The sequence below is a fragment of the Rhinoderma darwinii genome, chromosome 4 (genome assembly GCF_050947455.1).
Source record: "Rhinoderma darwinii isolate aRhiDar2 chromosome 4, aRhiDar2.hap1, whole genome shotgun sequence".
Taxonomy (NCBI): domain Eukaryota; kingdom Metazoa; phylum Chordata; class Amphibia; order Anura; family Rhinodermatidae; genus Rhinoderma; species Rhinoderma darwinii.
In genome coordinates, this window is record NC_134690.1 from 2,335,902 (window position 1) to 2,357,947 (window position 22,046).

The 22,046-nt window shown below is 45.5% G+C and overlaps 1 protein-coding gene across 1 annotated transcript; it reads left to right on the forward strand.

Moving 5' to 3' along the window:
• The first annotated feature begins 898 nt into the window (after window positions 1-898).
• Window positions 899-6,730, forward strand: LOC142760594 (uncharacterized). The gene is made up of 6 exons (XM_075863784.1): window positions 899-1,061; window positions 1,656-1,805; window positions 3,954-4,094; window positions 4,789-4,935; window positions 5,620-5,763; window positions 6,463-6,730. Exons 1-6 carry the CDS (start codon window positions 962-964, stop codon window positions 6,474-6,476), a joined length of 696 nt encoding a protein of 231 aa, XP_075719899.1. The 5' UTR covers window positions 899-961; the 3' UTR covers window positions 6,477-6,730.
• Window positions 6,731-22,046: the final 15,316 nt, after the last annotated feature.

Here is a 22,046-nt window from a genome sequence, read left to right on the forward strand (position 1 = left end):
TCTCATCCAGATCTCCAGCAGTCAGACATGTCTCCAGTGGTGAGTCTCCTTCTACTGCTCGCCTTGAGTTATGTAAGCACCGTGGAAAGATACAGACCTGAGACAGAATTAGCTGGTGAGTAACCAAACTCCATGTAGATCTTCTGGGCTTTGCTGTAGAAAGTTTGAAAATAATCTATAGATATTTTTACATTTTGGTTCTCTTTGGCTTGGGGAGCTTCATCGTCCTCCGCTTACGATAATCAGTACTTGTTTATAAGGTACATTGGTAATAAGCAGATCACAATGTATCCTGGTGTTGGGAGCCCCAGCAATCAGCAGTGATCTGTGGGGAAACCTGGCAGTAAGTGTTGTATTTTCCTATAGCCCCACTCAGGAGAAATGAAGCATTACACAGTGCACGTACAAATGTGTTGTTTGTGTAATGCCGGACAGGGCAGGTCCTCCAGAGAGAGAGACAATCTAAGTAACTGTTCTCCACTGGGGCCAAGAGTTGTAAATCCTGAACAGAGAACATTCTATTCAGGCTCTATTAACGCCCTAATGAAGTATATGTTTATGAATAGGTATATGAAAATGTGTTTTCTGAATTGGAGAACCCCTTTTACCTGAGAGGTACAACTAATGTTCCAACCCATGAGTATAAACCATGTGAACATGAAAATAATCAATACACAATATTAGGGGGGTCATGTATCAATCGTTTTATAATAAATTACCTCACAGAATATAACTCCCATGAGATGCACCACGTTTATTATTCAGAACCCCAGATATGGACTAGAAGGACATTAGAATATCTTCACAATGATAAATGATTACACCCCGGTTGACCTGTGACCTTCGCTGTGCCCTGTGTCTCTTCTCGTTGCTGCTTGTCTTATTACATATCAATGGTTGGATTTCAGAGAAGCCGGGGACTTGTCCTGCAGACGTAGACTACCCGACCTGTCAAGATTCCATGATTTATGAAAATGAATGTGACATAGACCAAGACTGCAAGGGGAAGAGCAAATGCTGTTATTCTGGCTGTAGGAAGCGCTGCCTGCTTCCCCTAGAAGGTAAATGGGATGAGATGAAAATTATTCATAATCAGTTTTCCTATGAGGGCTGTGAGGTGGATAATTAAATAATCAAACTTGCACCTGTAGGGATGCGACTGGTTTCAGAATTGCCGAGATTACAGTTACTAGTGGGGAGCATAGTGGTCAGTATTGAAGGGGATCACAGTTAGTAGTGGAGTACCTAGGGGTCAGTATCGAAGGGGATCACAGTTACTAGTGAGGACCACAAGGGTCAGCATCGGAGGGGATCACAGTTACTGGTGGGGACCAAAGGGGTCAGTATTGGAGGGGATTACAGTTACTAGTGGGGTACCACAGTGGTCAGTATTGGAGGGGATCACAGTTACTAGTGAGGATCACAGGGATCAGTGTTGGAGGAGATCACAGTTACTAGTGAGGAGCACAGGGGTCAGTATTGGAGGAAATCACAGTTACAAGTGGGGACTACAGGTGTCAGTACAGAGGGGATTATCGTTACTAGCAGAGACCACCTTGGTGGCAGTACTGGAGAATTGTTAATATTGGAGTCATCTAGAGGTGAACGTTAATAACTACAAAAATAATTACATCTACCCTGTTATCTCTTTGCAGATAAGATGAATCCCTGCCCATACTTCGACAACTCAATCTGTATTTATGTGCGACCCTCCCCCTCAAACTGCCACACAGATAATCAGTGCCCAGGAAGTGACCGTTGCTGCTGTTCTAACTGTCAACGCCAGTGCACTCCAACAGTGAAAGGTGAGGGGCAGGGACGTAGCTAAACGCTCATGGGCCACGGTGCAAAAGTTCTTCTTGTCCCTCCCCCAATTTCTCTTCATTGTCATCAGCCGCAGCCTGCCCGTGACTTTCAGAGCAGCATCACAGTGTCTCTTATGTGACCCGTAGATGCATCACCTAAAGTCTGGAGCGTTTCTGGAGTCTCAGGATTAGATAGAATTAGATACAGTGGCTCAGCAGATAGTATCACACAAGATAGAATTAGATACACAGCTCAGCAGACAGTATCACACATGATAGGATTAGATACACAGCTCAGCAGACAGTATCACACATGATAGGATTAGATACACAGCTCAGCAGACAGTACCATACATTATAGGCTTAGATACACTACTCAGCGGACAGTATCACACATGAGAGGATTAGATACATAGCACAGCAGGCAGTATTATACATGATAGGATTAAATACAGTGACTCAGTAGAGAGTATCACACATAATACTCTCATTATAGGCCTATCAGGCTGAGCTGATGTGTCTCATCCTAAGTATCCTTGTAATTACTCTCCCCACTCTGGAATTGGGTCCTCCTCATTTCTGGGCACAACACTAGATCATGATACTATTCAGCATTATAACGTTTTGTGCGCCACACATACAATGTCCTGATGCTGAACAGCTTCGGGACTCAGCACTGCCGACCCAGAACCCAACTCAAAAGCATAACGGGGTAAACATACTGTTATTGAAGTAACAGGAGCCCGTGTAGCTTACTACATAACGACCACAGTAACTGAGGTCAGAGATGGTGCGGGACCTGCCTGTCTACAGGGCCTGGTCACAACTGTGACCGCTGTGACTCCTATAGCTATGCCACTGGTAAGGGGGCGACTATTAAGCTGTGATGAAACGCTGGAGGTCCCTGGGGAAAGAAATTGGTGATGCTCCCATATGTTGCTGCTAGGTGTGTCTGGAAGGACTGGATGGAACTTAATGGTTGAGACCTTCGGGAGGTAGATATTCTCTTTTGGCCATTATGATCTGGCTTTGCTGGCTGGGCAATCATGGCATGAGTTGACTTCCCTTTGAGGAGTTGGATTTAGATCTATTAGTCGGTCGCTGCTACTGTACAGTCATAAATATCAGGTCTCATCATATGACCATTGCACTATTTTACCTCCACATACATCAGATAAGTTATAGTCCGTCCACTTCTACATAATGTGACTTCCTCTTATTATTCTGACGATCTCATGTGACTCAATGGTGACGATGTAATACAATGTTTCCTGGACCAGATCTCTAGACCCGGCCTAAGCCCGTCACTCATGTTCCACCAAAAAGTCTCTAGTAGATTGTACATAGACCTTCATGAGTAATAGGGACATTTGTTAACTCAAGGGAAATAATCAGCACATAGATCTCCACTTCTATAAGCTGGAAAATCCAGGAACTGGTAACTCGTTACATGTCTTTTCCACTCGTCTCCCCTTCTAGGCCAGTCATCAAACGACAATGGAATATCAAGGTCTATAACGCCATATGATTGAGCCCATTATGATGTTTTCTATGAGGTTTCCTCTCTTCTATGTATGTCCTCTGATTTGCATCTTTTCCTACAGGCCAATGTCTCAGAAGGTAGTGGACGGGCTGACACTGGTGAGAGACGTCACTTACTCCATTCACTTGGATTGTGCTGACGTTTAATTTCAGGCATCAGCCCAGTCTCAGATTAATGCTCCCCCTATATTAACGCCAGTGCTGTAATGACAACCCACCCACACCTGTGTGACAGGTAGAGTTCCCACTAGACCAGTAATCTGCAACCTGTGGTGAAACTACAACTCTCAGCTTGTGACTGTCAAAGCATCCTGGGAGCTGTAGTTTCAGCAGAGCTAGTGAGTACCAGACCTTGCACAGAGGAGTATTGTTGAGAGTGGAGATGTTCCTGGGGCCACCAATGAGGAAGAGTGATCTGCCTCATACAGCAGAGTTGACTTAACATTGAAGGTCTTGAGTGACAGACATAGTCGTGCCAAGATGGTGTAATACCCAGGTGAAAATGTGTGATGTTCAAATGATAAATCAAAGTCCAATATAAGGAGACTCCGGTCTGACCAGAGGCCTTTCTTCTTCTTCATCTTCTTCTTTCTCTTCCTCTTATAGTGAAGCCCGGACAATGCCCAGCACTAAAGAAAAAGTGCCCTAAGATTTTGCCAGAAGCAGAGTGCAAGACGGACAGTGACTGCTCCGACAATAAGAAGTGCTGCGACCAGTGTGGACAGAAATGTGTGTCCCCCGAAAAAGGTAACAGCAATGTACATAAATATGGTGGAGGGAAAAGCACTGGTGACCAGATATGGAAATTAAAAGACTCAAACAGGAATGAATGTCATAGGCACCACAGGAAGGGTCATTGTTTCCTGTGATGTATTGTGGTTCTTATCGCAGAGTCTGGAGACCCCTGGAGAGATCATTGCCCCCACCCCGAGCTTCTTACTTTGAAATACAGCACCCAAACAATGCATCAACCTCCAGCAGGAGCCGCACAGCCCCATTTACCATGGCTTCCCACCATCTGGAGTTGTCCTTGGTGGTTCTATTTCTTGCCTCGATCTTCTCGTACAGTTTTTTCTTCATCTAAGATGGAAAGTTCTCATTGTTCTTCCTTTAAGAGTTTGGGGCTTCCTCAAAATCTTAATTTCGATATTAACCTCCAACTCCTATAGATGGAAAAGGTCAGACATAAAGGGTAACTCTGCTGATAACTGAAGTTATTTATTGTAAATATTTCTCCAGACTTCCTAATGTGTGGGTGCAGAGGGTGCTAGGCAGCTGCAGGATAAGTCTTGGTAGCCCTCCATAGATGTGACCAGGCTCCTCTTTACACCGGTCCCTATTTCTATAGGGATAATAATGGAGGTGGAGGACTGTTTATAATCTACATTCAGTGGCGGTGTATGAACACACAGATGATATGTCCTATATTTTATCTCCACAGAACACGCTGGGGTGTGTCCCACCAGTCTGGAGAACTTGTCCTGCATCAACCTAGAAAAGACCCTGTGCAACCGAGACTCTGACTGCCCGCTGAAGCAGAAATGCTGCCTGTCCGGTGACACCCTGCAGTGTCTGGATGTTAAGAATGGTAAATATGACAATCTCCAGTCGTACACTCACATCTTAGTAATAATTTATAGAACTTTAGATTTAATCACGTGAACCGAAGGTGAACATCTGCTCCTATGTTAAGGAATTGAATATACACATGTAGCAGAGCTAAGTTTGACAGCACAGTAGAGCCGTAATATCCCAATATGTTATCACTAATTCTCCATAGGATGGGAGATAAATATCTGAGCTAACTCACTGAATGAGCACGATGGACACAAGAACCAGCTGAACAACAAATACAGCTGTGCTATGTCTATACAGAAAACCCTAATACCACAATTGGCCATTTATAGGCAGGGGTGATCCAGTAAAAGAACAGGGGCAGATCCTCACCATTGCCTTGCAGTAGACACCGGGGGCATTATCAGCAGTCTGTAATATATGGCACGGTGGACACATCCTGTACCTGCTGATGAACTGCCGGGAGGACTTGGAGAGTTCGGTTGTCCCCACCTTCTGTCCCGGGATGGGTGGTGTGACTTTCCGATGCATCACCAGGAGGGGGTGAAATAACTTACAGCACAGGCTACAATCTTTTGATAAAGAGCAGCTCGGAACTCTCTGGTATATAGTGATACTACTTGGGTATCAGACATTGGAATAGTGTACATTACTTCCACCATTCTTGCAGTGTTTCAGTCTATAACGTATATTGCAGAAAAACCTGGAACCTGCCCCATCACAAGGACCCGGTGCAAGTCTCCCCCACCCAAACCTCTTTGTAACTCTGATGAAGAATGTCCTGGAGACAAGAAGTGCTGCACCCCACTGTGCCGCAAGGAGTGCACGGACTTAAAGGACTGTGAGTAGAGCAGAGTTATAACGTATGCTGGGGAAGTGTCTGGAGGAGATTATATTATCAGGCCCCATTCACACGACCGTGTCCGCAATCACGGCCGCCGACTGACAGACGCATTTTGGGGCCGTGCTCCCATACAAAGTATGAGAGCACGGCCCGCAAAATGCAAAAGAACGGACATGTTCCATAATTCCCGGAAAATTTCCACGGCACGGACACCCTTCCGTAGTGCTACGGAAAGGTGTCCGCGTTCAATGAAAGTGAATGGGTCCGTTTTTGCGGACCGCAATTGCGGTCCGCAAAAACAGATGTTTTTTTACGGTCGTGTGCATGGGGCCTCACTCTGATTATCTGCAAATCTCAAGCCTGGAAAATCAATTCTCAAATCTGGTTACTGTAATAAGAAGGTTCAGTACCTGGAGGCTGATGCCTGGAGGAGAAGTCGAACATGACATAATGTAAGATAGTTCTCAGACAGAATCCCACCAGGAGACCACCAGCTTCACTGAAAATGGGCTCTTCATTGTAAGGAACCTGTTCTACCAGCCAGAATCTCCTGGGCCTTAATGCCAAATCCTTAAAAGTCTCCCACCTACTAGGAGCCGTTTGTAATACTGGGGTCTACTTATGCGGCAGAGGGGCCCAGGAATGACTGCTACCTCTGGATCAATGGAGAACTTTTAACCCTTTTCTTCATTGCAGGGATCTCGGTGTAGAAATGGTGCCCAGTGGTCAACACCTTTGTCAAGTGCCCGGATCCTCACCCTAAGGCTCAGAGCAGCGGTGACACCGCCTGAGATCACAACCAGAAGTGCTGTGATGTTGGCTGCAGAATCGGGTGTTTGGAGGTTCTACATTTCCTGCACAAGTGCATCTTGGGAATGGACACCATGAAATTAGGTTTCTCCACTAAAATAAAACCGCGCACCCTACTGTGTCATGTGACATGCAATAAATCTGAATTATTCCACCCACCTTGTACATTGTCCTAAGTGATCCTCAGAGGAACATAGATGGGGAGGTCCGCCTGCCCTGAGACATCACGTACCATCAATGACCCTGATCAGTAGAACATAATAGAATAAGTGACTCCTTAATATGACCACTAAATCCTCAGTGTACTGGTGATACATGGAGCTGAGGGCAGTAATTATATTATATAATATCACATCTATATCTGGAACTTCCAATTGCAGCGACTTTCAAAGCCAACACTAGAAAGACAGAAGACCTCTCCATACAACTCTGGGACAAGGGTATAGAAAAGCCACGGGATGGAGATTTATACAGCAACGTCTATGATTAGAGAATGGAAAGAGCGGGACGTCATCATGAGACCTGTGACAACTCTGAAGTGTTCACCGTCTTCTGCTCCACCAGTCGTAGCTTAATGAGACAGAGCAGGAAAACCTCAGGTGATACCAAGAGGCACAAAGAAGGGGCAACTACAACTGAGCCAAAATATATTAGACTGAAATTTGTATTGTATTTGTATATATATATATAGAGAGAGAGAATAGATGACACATGAGACCGTGCTTTCTATGCTCAAAATCCTTTTCTGGCGTTTATTCATCAAACCATTCCAATAATATCTAATAAGTAGGAGCAGCTGGATTCCAGACAATTGTTTACAATATTTACAATATGACGGTAATTTGGATTTGATTTGACCAATAGCATATAATGACAATATGTTTTATCCTGGACCAATCATAGGCCCAGGAGGCTTTTTAAATGTAAACCGTAAATTCCCAAAATCGACCACGTCATAGATGCTGAGAGTCAGACTGACCCCTCCCTTATAGTATGCAAACCTCTTCTCCAAGACTGAGACTCAGACTGACCCCTCCCTTATATAAACATGATCTTTCTCCATAGGCTTCAAGGATGATGGGCTCCTTATTACACAAATATAGGTAAATATTCATCTGTATTCTCTGTACTAGAGAGAGGCTAAATATAAACATTCAGCCCCATAGCAAAATGAGACAGTCCCCCACCACCTAGTGGCCGGACACTGAAACAACAGCAGAAGAAGCAGTAATGAAAGGTGTAGATAAAAGGGCCAGATATCCGAGAACCCACATAGAAGAGTCCGATAAATAGAAAGCCGCCAACTTGTTATTTCCCACAAAAGTGAACAATGTTCTCACATTTGAGCCAGAACAATAGGTGATGACTTTTAGTGTCAGGGAAATGATCCCGTCTTCTCCGTCACCTCAGTAGGATCATTCTATGTCCACATACTATTAATACAAGGTACACACCTGTAAACAAGATGTGGGGAGATAACACAGTCCACTAATAACAAATTACAGAGATCCTGAAGGCAGGGAGGGGTGGGGGGATTACACAGTCCACTTATAACAAACACAGACCTTGTACTTCTCACAACTTTGTTAATGCAAACTTATAGACCATAGGAACCTGCTTTAAAGGAAATCGTGGGTCTCCATATCTGCTGGGCCTTTCCGAGGTGGTGGAGATAACACAGTCACCTAATAATAAAATACAGAGATCCTGCAGGCAGGGAGAGGTGGGGGAGATAACACAGTCCACTAAAAAGAAAATACAGAGGTCCTGCAGGCAGGGAGAGGTGGGGGAGATAACACAGTCCACTAATAAGAAAATACAGAGGTCCTGCAGGCAGGGAGAGGTGGGGAGATAACACAGTCCACTAATCAGAAAATACAGAGATCCTGCAGGCAGGGAGAGGTGGGGAGATAACACAGTCCACTAATCAGAAAATACAGAGATCCTGCAGGCAGGGAGAGGTGGGGGAGATAACACAGTCCACTAATCAGAAAATACAGAGTTCCTGCAGGCAGGGAGAGGTGGGGGAGATAACACAGTCCACTAATAAGAAAATACAGGGATGCTACAGGCAGGGAGAGGTGAGGAGATAACACCGTCCACTAATAAGAAAATACAGAGATCCTGCAGGCAGGGAGAGGTGGGGAGATAACACAGTCCACTAATAAGAAAATACAGAGATCCTGCAGGCAGGGAGAGGTGGGAGAGATAACACAGTCCACTAATAAGAAAATACAGAGATCCTGCAGGCAGGGAGAGGTGGGGGAGATAACACAGTCCACTAATAAGAAAATACAGAGATCCTGCAGGCAGGAAGAGGTGGGGAGATAACACAGTCCACTAATAAGAAAATACAGAGATCCTGCAGGCAGGGAGAGGTGAGGAGATAACACAGTCCACTAACAAGAAAATACAGAGGTCCTGCAGGCAGGGAGAGGTGGGGAGATAACACAGTCCACTAATAAGAAAATACAGGGATGCTACAGGCAGGGAGAGGTGAGGAGATAACACAGTCCACTAATAAGAAAATACAGAGATCCTGCAGGCAGGGAGAGGTGGGGAGATAACACAGTCCACTAATAAGAAAATACAGGGATCCTGCAGGCAGGGAGAGGTGGGGGAGATAACACAGTCCACTAATAAGAAAATACAGAGGTCCTGCAGGCAGGGAGAGGTGACGGAGATAACACAGTCCACTAATCAGAAAATACAGAGGTCCTGCAGGCAGGGAGAGGTGGGGGAGATAACACAGTCCACTAATAAGAAAATACAGGGATGCTACAGGCAGGGAGAGGTGAGGAGATAACACAGTCCACTAATAAGAAAATACAGAGATCCTGCAGGCAGGGAGAGGTGGGGAGATAACACAGTCCACTAATAAGAAAATACAGAGATCCTGCAGGCAGGGAGAGGTGGGGGAGATAACACAGTCTCCTAATAAGAAAATACAGAGATCCTGCAGGCAGGGAGAGGTGGGGAGATAACACAGTCCACTAATAAGAAAATACAGAGATCCTGCAGGCAGGGAGGGGTGAGGGAGATAACACAGTCCACTAATAAGAAAATACAGAGATCCTGCAGGCTGGGAGAGGTGACGGAGATAACACAGTCCACTAACAAGAAAATACAGGGATCCTGCAGGCAGGGAGAGGTGGGGGAGATAACACAGTCCACTAATAAGAAAATACAGAGATCCTGCAGGCAGGGAGAGGTGAGGAGATAACACAGTCCACTAACAAGAAAATACAGAGATCCTGCAGGCAGGGAGAGGTGGGGAGATAACACAGTCCACTAATAAGAAAATACAGAGATCCTGCAGGCAGGGAGAGGTGGGGAGATAACACAGTCCACTAATAAGAAAATACAGAGATCCTGCAGGCAGGGAGAGGTGAGGAGATAACACAGTCCACTAACAAGAAAATACAGAGGTCCTGCAGGCAGGGAGAGGTGAGGAGATAACACAGTCCACTAACAAGAAAATACAGAGGTCCCTCAGGCAGGGAGAAGTGAGGAGATAACACAGTCCACTAACAAGAAAATACAGAGGTCCTGCAGGCAGGGAGAGGTGAGGAGATAACACAGTCCACTAACAAGAAAATACAGGGATCCTGCAGGCAGGGAGAGGTGAGGAGATAACACAGTCCACTAATAAGAAAATACAGAGATCCTGCAGGCAGGGAGAGGTGGGGGAGATAACACAGTACACTAATAAGAAAATACAGAGATCCTGCAGGCAGGGAGAGGTGGAGGAGATAACACAGTCCATTAATAAGAAAATACAGAGATCATGCAGGCAGGGAGAGGTGGGGGAGATAACACAGTCCACTAATAAGAAAATACAGAGATCCTGCAGGCAGGGAGAGGTGGGGGGATAACACAGTCCACTAACAAGAAAATACAGAGATCCTGCAGGCAGGGAGAGGTGGGGAGATAACACAGTCCACTAATAAGAAACTACAGAGATCCTGCAGGCAGGGAGAGGTGAGGGAGATAACACAGTCCACTAATAAGAAAATACAGAGATCCTGCAGGCAGGGAGAGGTGAGGGAGATAACACAGTCCACTAATAAGAAAATACAGAGATCCTGCAGGCAGGGAGAGGTGGGGGAGATAACACAGTCACCTAATAAGAAAATACAGAGATCCTGCAGGCAGGGAGAGGTGGGGGAGATAACACAGTCCAGTAATAACAAATTACAGAGATTCTGCAGGCAGGGAGAGGTGACGGGGATAACACAGTCCACTAATAATAAAATACAGAGATCCTGCAGGCAGGGAGAGGTGGGGGAGATAACACAGTCCACTAATAAGAATATACAGAGATCCTGCAGGCAGGGAGAGGTGGTGGAGATAACACAGTCCACTAATAAGAAAATACAGAGATCCTGCAGGCTGGGAGAGGTGGGGGAGATAACACAGTCCATTAATAAGAAAATACAGAGATCCTGCAGGCAGGGAGAGGTGAGGGAGATAACACAGTCCATTAATAAGAAAATACAGAGATCCTGCAGGCAGGGAGAGGTGAGGGAGATAACACAGTCCACTAATAAGAAAATACAGAGTTCCTGCAGGCAGGGAGAGGTGGGGGAGATAACACAGTCCATTAATAAGAAAATACAGGGATCCTGCAGGCAGGGAGAGGTGAGGGAGATAACACAGTCCACTAATAAGAAAATACAGAGATCCTGCAGGCAGGGAGAGGTGAGGGAGATAACACAGTCCACTAATAAGAAAATACAGGGATCCTGCAGGCAGGGAGAGGTGGGGGAGATAACACAGTTCACTAATAAGAAAATACAGGGATCCTACAGGCAGGGAGAGGTGACGGAGATAACACAGTCCACTAATAAGAAAATACAGAGTTCCTGCAGGCAGGGAGAGGTGGGGGAGATAACACAGTCCACTAATAAGAAAATACAGAGATCCTGCAGGCAGGGAGAGGTGAGGGAGATAACACTGTCCACTAATAAGAAAATACAGAGATCCTGCAGGCAGGGAGAGGTGAGGGAGATAACACAGTCCACTAATAAGAAAATACAGAGGTCCTGCAGGCAGGGAGAGGTGAGGGAGATAACACAGTCCACTAATAAGAAAATACAGAGATCCTGCAGGCAGGGAGAGGTGGAGGAGATAACACAGTCCACTAATAAGAAAATACAGAGATCCTGCAGGCAGGGAGAGGTGGGGGAGATAACACAGTCCACTAATAAGAAAATACAGAGATCCTGCAGGCAGGGAGAGGTGGGGGAGATAACACAGTCCACTAATAAGAAAATACAGGGATCCTGCAGGCAGGGAGAGGTGAGGAGATAACACAGTCCACTAATAAGAAAATACAGAGATCCTGCAGGCAGTGAGAGGTGGGGGAGATAACACTGTCCACTAACAAGAAAATACAGAGGTCCTGCAGGCAGGGAGAGGTGAGGAGATAACACAGTCCACTAACAAGAAAATACAGGGATCCTGCAGGCAGGGAGAGGTGAGGGAGATAACACAGTCCACTAATAAGAAAATACAGAGGTCCTGCAGGCAGGGAGAGGTGGGGGAGATAACACAGTCCACTAATAAGAAAATACAGGGATCCTGCAGGCAGGGAGAGGTGAGGAGATAACACAGTCCACTAACAAGAAAATACAGAGGTCCTGCAGGCAGGGAGAGGTGAGGAGATAACACAGTCCACTAACAAGAAAATACAGGGATCCTGCAGGCAGGGAGAGGTGAGGGAGATAACACAGTCCACTAATAAGAAAATACAGAGGTCCTGCAGGCAGGGAGAGGTGGGGGAGATAACACAGTCCACTAATCAGAAAATACAGAGGTCCTGCAGGCAGGGAGAGGTGAGGAGATAACACAGTCCACTAATAAGAAAATACAGAGATCCTGCAGGCAGGGAGAGGTGGGGGGATAACACAGTCCATTAATAAGAAAATACAGAGATCATGCAGGCAGGGAGAGGTGGGGGAGATAACACAGTCCACTAATAAGAAAATACAGAGATCCTGCAGGCAGGGAGAGGTGGGGGGATAACACAGTCCACTAATAAGAAAATACAGAGATTCTGCAGGCAGGGAGAGGTGGAGGAGATAACACAGTCCACTAATAAGAAAATACAGAGATCCTGCAGGCAGGGAGAGGTGGGGAGATAACACAGTCCACTAATAAGAAACTACAGAGATCCTGCAGGTAGGGAGAGGTGGGGGAGATAACACAGTCCACTAATAAGAAAATACAGAGTGCCTGCAGGCAGGGAGAGGCGGGGGAGATAACACAGTCCACTAATAAGAAAATACAGAGATCCTGCAGGCAGGGAGAGGTGGGGGAGATAACACAGTCCACTAATAAGAAAATACAGAGATCCTGCAGGCAGGGAGAGGTGGGGGAGATAACACAGTCACCTAATAAGAAAATACAGAGATCCTGCAGGCAGGGAGAGGTGGGGGAGATAACACAGTCCAGTAATAACAAATTACAGAGATTCTGCAGGCAGGGAGAGGTGACGGGGATAACACAGTCCACTAATAATAAAATACAGAGATCCTGCAGGCAGGGAGAGGTGATGGAGATAACACAGTCACCTAATAAGAAAATACAGAGATCCTGCAGGCAGGGAGAGGTGGGGGAGATAACACAGTCCACTAATAAGAATATACAGAGATCCTGCAGGCTGGGAGGGGTGGGGGAGATAACACAGTCCACTAATAAGAAAATACAGAGATCCTGCAGGCAGGGAGAGGTGAGGGAGATAACACAGTCCATTAATAAGAAAATACAGAGATCCTGCAGGCAGGGAGAGGTGAGGGAGATAACACAGTCCACTAATAAGAAAATACAGAGTTCCTGCAGGCAGGGAGAGGTGGGGGAGATAACACAGTCCATTAATAAGAAAATACAGGGATCCTGCAGGCAGGGAGAGGTGAGGGAGATAACACAGTCCACTAATAAGAAAATACAGAGATCCTGCAGGCAGGGAGAGGTGAGGGAGATAACACAGTCCACTAATAAGAAAATACAGGGATCCTACAGGCAGGGAGAGGTGACGGAGATAACACAGTCCACTAATAAGAAAATACAGAGATCCTGCAGGCAGGGAGAGGTGGGGGAGATAACACAGTCCACTAATAAGAAAATACAGAGATCCTGCAGGCAGGGAGAGGTGAGGGAGATAACACAGTCCACTAATAAGAAAATACAGAGGTCCTGCAGGCAGGGAGAGGTGGGGGAGATAACACAGTCCACTAATAAGAAAATACAGGGATCCTGCAGGCAGGGAGAGGTGAGGGAGATAACTCAGTCCACTAATAAGGAAATACAGAGGTCCTGCAGGCAGGGAGAGGTGATGGAGATAACACAGTCACCTAATAAGAAAATACAGAGATCCTGCAGGCAGGGAGAGGTGGGGGAGATAACACAGTCCACTAATAAGAAAATACAGGGATCCTGCAGGCAGGGAGAGGTGAGGGAGATAACACAGTCCACTAATAAGAAAATACAGAGATCCTGCAGGCAGGGAGAGGTGGGGGAGATAACACAGTCCACTAATAAGAAAATATAGAGATGCTGCAGGCAGGGAGAGGTGGGGGAGATAACACTGTCCACTAATAAGAAAATACAGAGTTCCTGCAGGCAGGGAGAGGTGACGGAGATAACACAGTCCACTAATAAGAAAATACAGAGATCCTGCAGGCAGGGAGAGGTGGGGGAGATAACACAGTACACTAATAAGAAAATACAGGGATCCTGCAGGCAGGGAGAGGTGAGGGAGATAACACAGTCCACTAATAAGAAAATACAGAGATCCTGCAGGCAGGGAGAGGTGGGGAGATAACACAGTCCACTAATAAGAAAATACAGAGATCCTGCAGGCAGGAGAGGTGGGGGAGATAACACAGTCCACTAATAAGAATATACAGAGATCCTGCAGGCAGGGAGAGGTGGGGGAGATAACACAGTACACTAATAAGAAAATACAGGGATCCTGCAGGCAGGGAGAGGTGAGGGAGATAACACAGTACACTAATAAGAAAATACAGGGATCCTGCAGGCAGGGAGAGGTGACGGAGATAACACAGTCCACTAATAAGAAAATACAGAGTTCCTGCAGGCAGGGAGAGGTGGGGGAGATAACACAGTCCACTAATAATAAAATACAGGGATCCTGCAGGCAGGGAGAGGTGAGGGAGAAAAACACAGTCCACTAATAAGAAAATACAGAGTTCCTGCAGGCAGGGAGAGGTGAGGGAGATAACACAGTCCACTAATAAGAAAATACAGAGATTCTGCAGGCAGGGAGAGGTGAGGAGATAACACAGTCCACTAATAAGAAAATACAGGGATCCTGCAGGCAGGGAGAGGTGACGGAGATAACACAGTCCACTAATAAGAAAATACAGAGTTCCTGCAGGCAGGGAGAGGTGGGGGGATAACACAGTGTGCTAATAAGAAAATAAAGAGATCCTGCAGGCAGGGAGAGGTGGGGGGATAACACAGTCCACTAATAAGAAAATACAGGGATCCTGCAGGCAGGGAGAGGTGGGGGAGATAACACAGTCCACTAATAAGAAAATACAGAGATCCTGCAGGCAGGGAGAGGTGGGGGAGATAACACAGTCCACTAATAAGAAAATACAGAGATCCTGCAGGCAGGGAGAGGTGGGGGATATAACACAGTCCACTAATAAGAAAATACAGAGATCCTGCAGGCAGGGAGAGGTGAGGGAGATAACACAGTCCACTAATTAGAAAATACAGAGATCCTGCAGGCAGGGAGAGGTGAGGGAGATAACACAGTCCACTAATAAGAAAACACAGAGATCCTGCAGGCAGGGAGAGGTGGGGGAGATAACACAGTCCACTAATAAGAAAATACAGAGATTCTGCAGGCAGGGAGAGGTGACGGAGATAACACTGTCCACTAATAAGAAAATACAGAGATCCTGCAGGCAGGGAGAGGTGGGGGGATAACACAGTCCACTAATAAGAAAATACAGGGATCCTGAGGCAGGGAGAGGTGGGGGAGATAACACTGTCCACTAATAAGAAAATACAGAGTTCCTGCAGGCAGGGAGAGGTGACGGAGATAACACAGTCCACTAATAAGAAAATACAGAGATCCTGCAGGCAGGGAGAGGTGGGGGAGATAACACAGTACACTAATAAGAAAATACAGGGATCCTGCAGGCAGGGAGAGGTGAGGGAGATAACACAGTACACTAATAAGAAAATACAGGGATCCTGCAGGCAGGGAGAGGTGAGGGAGATAACACAGTACACTAATAAGAAAATACAGGGATCCTGCAGGCAGGGAGAGGTGACGGAGATAACACAGTCCACTAATAAGAAAATACAGAGTTCCTGCAGGCAGGGAGAGGTGGGGGAGATAACACAGTCCACTAATAAGAAAACACAGAGATCCTGCAGGCAGGGAGAGGTGGGGGAGATAACACAGTCCACTAATAAGAAAATACAGAGATTCTGCAGGCAGGGAGAGGTGACGGAGATAACACTGTCCACTAATAAGAAAATACAGAGATCCTGCAGGCAGGGAGAGGTGGGGGGATAACACAGTCCACTAATAAGAAAATACAGGGATCCTGCAGGCAGGGAGAGGTGGGGGAGATAACACTGTCCACTAATAAGAAAATACAGAGTTCCTGCAGGCAGGGAGAGGTGACGGAGATAACACAGTCCACTAATAAGAAAATACAGAGATCCTGCAGGCAGGGAGAGGTGGGGGAGATAACACAGTACACTAATAAGAAAATACAGGGATCCTGCAGGCAGGGAGAGGTGAGGGAGATAACACAGTACACTAATAAGAAAATACAGGGATCCTGCAGGCAGGGAGAGGTGAGGGAGATAACACAGTACACTAATAAGAAAATACAGGGATCCTGCAGGCAGGGAGAGGTGACGGAGATAACACAGTCCACTAATAAGAAAATACAGAGTTCCTGCAGGCAGGGAGAGGTGGGGGAGATAACACAGTCCACTAATAATAAAATACAGGGATCCTGCAGGCAGGGAGAGGTGAGGGAGATAACACAGTCCACTAATAAGAAAATACAGAGTTCCTGCAGGCAGGGAGAGGTGAGGGAGATAACACAGTCCACTAATAAGAAAATACAGAGATTCTGCAGGCAGGGAGAGGTGAGGAGATAACACAGTCCACTAATAAGAAAATACAGGGATCCTGCAGGCAGGGAGAGGTGACGGAGATAACACAGTCCACTAATAAGAAAATACAGAGTTCCTGCAGGCAGGGAGAGGTGGGGGGATAACACAGTCCACTAATAAGAAAATAAAGAGATCCTGCAGGCAGGGAGAGGTGGGGGGATAGCACAGTCCACTAATAAGAAAATACAGGGATCCTGCAGGCAGGGAGAGGTGGGGGAGATAACGCAGTCCACTAATAAGAAAATACAGAGATCCTGCAGGCAGGGAGAGGTGGGGGGATAACACAGTCCACTAATAAGAAAATACAGAGATCCTGCAGGCAGGGAGAGGTGGGGGAGATAACACAGTCCACTAATAAGAAAATACAGAGATCCTGCAGGCAGGGAGAGGTGGGGGAGATAACACAGTCCACTAATAAGAAAATACAGAGATCCTGCAGGCAGGGAGAGGTGAGGGAGATAACACAGTCCACTAATTAGAAAATACAGAGATCCTGCAGGCAGGGAGAGGTGAGGGAGATAACACAGTCCACTAATAAGAAAACACAGAGATCCTGCAGGCAGGGAGAGGTGGGGGAGATAACACAGTCCACTAATAAGAAAATACAGGGATCCTACAGGCAGGGAGAGGTGGGGGGATAACACAGTCCACTAATAAGAAAATACAGAGATCCTGCAGGCAGGGAGAGGTGGGGGAGATAACACAGTCCACTAATAAGAAAATACAGAGATCCTGCAGGCAGGGAGAGGTGGGGGAGATAACACAGTCCACTAATAAGAAAATACAGAGATCCTGCAGGCAGGGAGAGGTGAGGGAGATAACACAGTCCACTAATTAGAAAATACAGAGATCCTGCAGGCAGGGAGAGGTGAGGGAGATAACACAGTCCACTAATAAGAAAACACAGAGATCCTGCAGGCAGGGAGAGGTGGGGGAGATAACACAGTCCACTAATAAGAAAATACAGGGATCCTACAGGCAGGGAGAGGTGGGGGGATAACACAGTCCACTAATAAGAAAATACAGAGATCCTGCAGGCAGGGAGAGGTGGGGGAGATAACACAGTCCACTAATAAGAAAATACAGGGATCCTGCAGGCAGGGAGAGGTGGGGGAGATAACACAGTCCACTAATAAGAAAATACAGAGATCCTGCAGGCAGGGAGAGGTGGGGGAGATAACACAGTCCACTAATAAGAAAATACAGAGATCCTGCAGGCAGGGAGAGGTGAGGGAGATAACACAGTCCACTAATAAGAAAATACAGATATCCTGCAGGCAGGGAGAGGTGGGGGAGATAACACAGTCCATTAATAAGAAAATACAGAGGTCCTGCAGGCAGGGAGAGGTGGGGAGATAACACAGTCCACTAATAAGAAAATACAGAGATCCTGCAGGCAGGGAGAGGTGGGGGAGATAACACTGTCCACTAATAAGAAAATACAGAGATCCTGCAGGCAGGGAGAGGAGGGGGGATAACACAGTCCACTAATAAGAAAATACAGAGATCCTGCAGGCAGGGAGAGGTGGGGGAGATAACACAGTCCACTAATAAGAAAATACAGAGATCCTGCAGGCAGGGAGAGGTGGGGGGATAACACAGTCCACTAATAAGAAAATACAGAGATTCTGCAGGCAGGGAGAGGTGGGTAGATAACACAGTCCACTAATAAGAAAATACAGAGATCCTGCAGGCAGGGAGAGGTGGGGGGATAACACAGTCCACTAATAAGAAAATACAGAGATCCTGCAGGCAGGGAGAGGTGGGGGAGATAACACAGTCCACTAATAAGAAAATACAGAGATCCTGCAGGCAGGGAGAGGTGGGGGAGATAACACAGTCCACTAATAAGAAAATACAGAGATCCTGCAGGCAGGGAGAGGTGGGGGAGATAACACAGTCCACTAATAAGAAAATACAGAGATCCTGCAGGCAGGGAGGGGTGGGGGAGATAACACAGTCCACTAACAAGAATATACAGAGATCCTGCAGGCAGGGAGAGGTGGGGGAGATAACACAGTCCACTAACAAGAAAATACAGAGATCCTGCAGGCAGGGAGAGGTGGGGAGATAACACAGTCCACTAATAAGAAAATACAGGGATCCTGCAGGCAGGGAGAGGTGGGGGAGATAACACAGTCCATTAATAAGAAAATACAGGGATCCTGCAGGCAGGGAGAGGTGGGGGAGATAACACAGTCCACTAATAAGAAAATACAGGGATCCTGCAGGCAGGGAGAGGTGGGGGAGATAACACAGTCCACTAATAAGAAAATACAGGGATCCTGCAGGCAGGGAGAGGTGGGGGAGATAACACAGTCCACTAATAAGAAAATACAGGGATCCTGCAGGCAGGGAGAGGTGAGGGAGATAACACAGTCCACTAATAAGAAACCATAGTGATAAAATAGCTCAATGAAAAAGAGGAGACCAGTGATTCATGGTGAAATGTTTTTTTTTTAAACAAAGGTCAGCAGACATGTAGCTGTAGGTTAGTAAAATCACCTTTTAGTATTTTGCTTGGAGCACAATACCTATTGATGTGTGTAGATTGTCACAGCTGGTGCCATCCTTCCTGCAGGGGTTGGTAGTGCAAATACCTTATCCATATATAGAATTTTGTAGGAAAAAATAGTGCGATATTTGGAGGGGCTGATATTAATACAACTCCATATTGGGCAGGAGGTGTAAGTAAAAGTCTTATTATTTCATTTGAAAGAAACAAAAACCAAACAAAGCTCGGAAAGTATAACTTGCTAAAACATGATAAAATGATATAAAATGGATCCGACCGTTTTCAGGAAAGGACTAGCCCCATCTTCAGGGTAAATATTGTCTGGCGTTGTTGAAGGTACAGCTACTTAAATACAGGCAAACAATTTTGGGGAAAAAAAATGTATTTAAAATGATGTCTCATGAGGAGGTCTGAAAGATAGAGCTACTCCAAGGGGGAAGGGGAAAAATCAGAAACATTCTGTTTAATCAGAAGCACAATCATGACCACCTATGACGTCATAATCGTGGGGGCAGAATTTTGGGGTTTAGACCAATATTAAAAAAATACGAACAATCAATGGATCCTGTCCTCTATTTCACAAGGGGTCAAGATAGAATTTGTATCCTATCCCCCCACATATGGTTGTCACTCATCTGCCAGCACATACTCACCAGATTTCCCTAGGAGAAGGTGTCCAGAACCTTTTATATCAGAAGGTCATATTAACGGTATCAACAGAAGAGAGAGATAGCGGTCACTATTTTCTCATTGTACATACAGGATAATAATAAATCTGAAACCACTTAACAAACTTTGTGTCTTACCACAAATTCAAAATGGAGTCCATGAAATCCACCATTCCATTAATAGGAGAAGACTTCATGATGACAACAGTGGATCTTCAAGACGCATACTACTATATTCCAATCCAGCTGTTTACCGAAAATTTCTGAGATTTGCAATTCTTCAAAATCAGCAAATTCTCCAATATGTACTCAATACACTTGCGTTCTGGATTTCTTCAGCTCTGAGAATCTTCACCAAAGTAAAATCAGAGGTAGTGGCTCTTCTAAGAAATCAAAACATCCATGTTGTACCCTATCTGGGTGACCGCCTAGTGGATCCAGCAACTTCAGTGGTGGTTGAAAGATTGTGAATCCTTTACAATTCTCTATATTTCTGCATAAATTTGATCTAAAACTACATTGGTTTTAACACAAGTCCTAAAAGTAGATAAAGAGAACCAATTCAAACAAACGAGTCACAAATATAAGATTTTGTCTTCAATAAAGAACGTTTCTGCCCGTCTGCAGATTGCTAAAGATCACCTGGACAAGCCGGAGCTACTGGAACAATGTTTGGTGGACGGATGAGACTGAATAGAGCTTTATGGTTTAAATGAGAAGCGTTAACCTCATACATCTGTGAGACACAGTGGTGGTGGTGGTGGTGGTATCATGGTCTTGGGCCTGTTGTGCTGCATCTGGGCCAGGACGGCCGCCATTATTGATAGAACAATCAATTCTGAATTATACCAGTAAATTCTTAGGTCATCTGTCTGTGAGCTGAATCTCGAGAACGTGGATCATGAAGCAAGACAATGACACTCAACACACAAGTCGTTCTACCAGAGAATGTTTAAAGAAGAATAAATTTATTAATAACCTAATAGAAATGTCGTGGAAGAACCTGAAGCGAGCAGTTCATGGGGGGAAGCCACAAGCAGAGCTGAAGCTGCATTGTACGGAGAAATGGGGTAAAATTCTTCCACGCCAATGTGCAGAACTAATCACCAATTAAGTTTAGACATTTAGATGCAGGTATTACTGCAGAAGGGGGTCACACATCATAATGAAAGGTTCACATACTTTTGCCACTCACAGACATGTGATATTGGATAATTTTCCTCAATAAATAAATGACCAAGTGTAATATTTGTGACTCGTTTGTTTGATTTGGTTCTCTTTATCTACTTTTAGGACTTGTGTGAAAATCTGATGTAGTTTTAGGTCAAATTTGTGCAGGAATATATAAAATTCTGATGGTTCACAAACTTTCAAGCTCTACTGTATGTATCTTTTACAAAAAATCTCCAAAACCTCTAAAATTTTAAAGAATTTAGGATGGAAAATAAGTACAAAAAAAAATCTATGTCCAGCTAGGCTCAAAGTGTTTCTGGGAGTTCTGTTAGATTCCCACAGACAAAATGTATTTTCTACTCTTAGCCAAGAAAATCTCCTTGAGGGAAAAAAATTTCTTTCCTAATCCACTAAAGACAGGTCTCTATAAGAACCACCATGTAATTACTGGGTTCCCTAACATGTAGAGTTTGGCCTGGGCTCCACAAGCATCCATACCTTCTCAGTGAAACAAATCAATCTAATCTTAGGACAAAACATTTATTACAGGACCTGTCAAGAGAGCTCTACTATGGTGACTACAACCTCAGAATTTGGGGAATGGAGTTTCCAGACACTCATTTCCAGTTGTCCCCATCACGATGAATGCAAGCAAGACAGGTTAGCGATCAATAGTGGCTTAGGACCCGTTTCAGGGGACCTGGTCCCTAAAGGTAAGTCAATAGTCCTCCAACTTATGAGAACTGAAAGCTATATTAGTGTCATGGTGCGGGGTGTGGACCCACTGGGCCGTACTGCGTAGCGGGATAGCAGCTGGCAACTAGGTACAAAACAATGTCTATAGTCCAGAAAGGGTACCTGAGGCAATGTAGACAGTAGCGGGAACACAACTTGACTCTCACTGTAGATGCAGCGGAAGACACGACTTGACTTTCACAGTA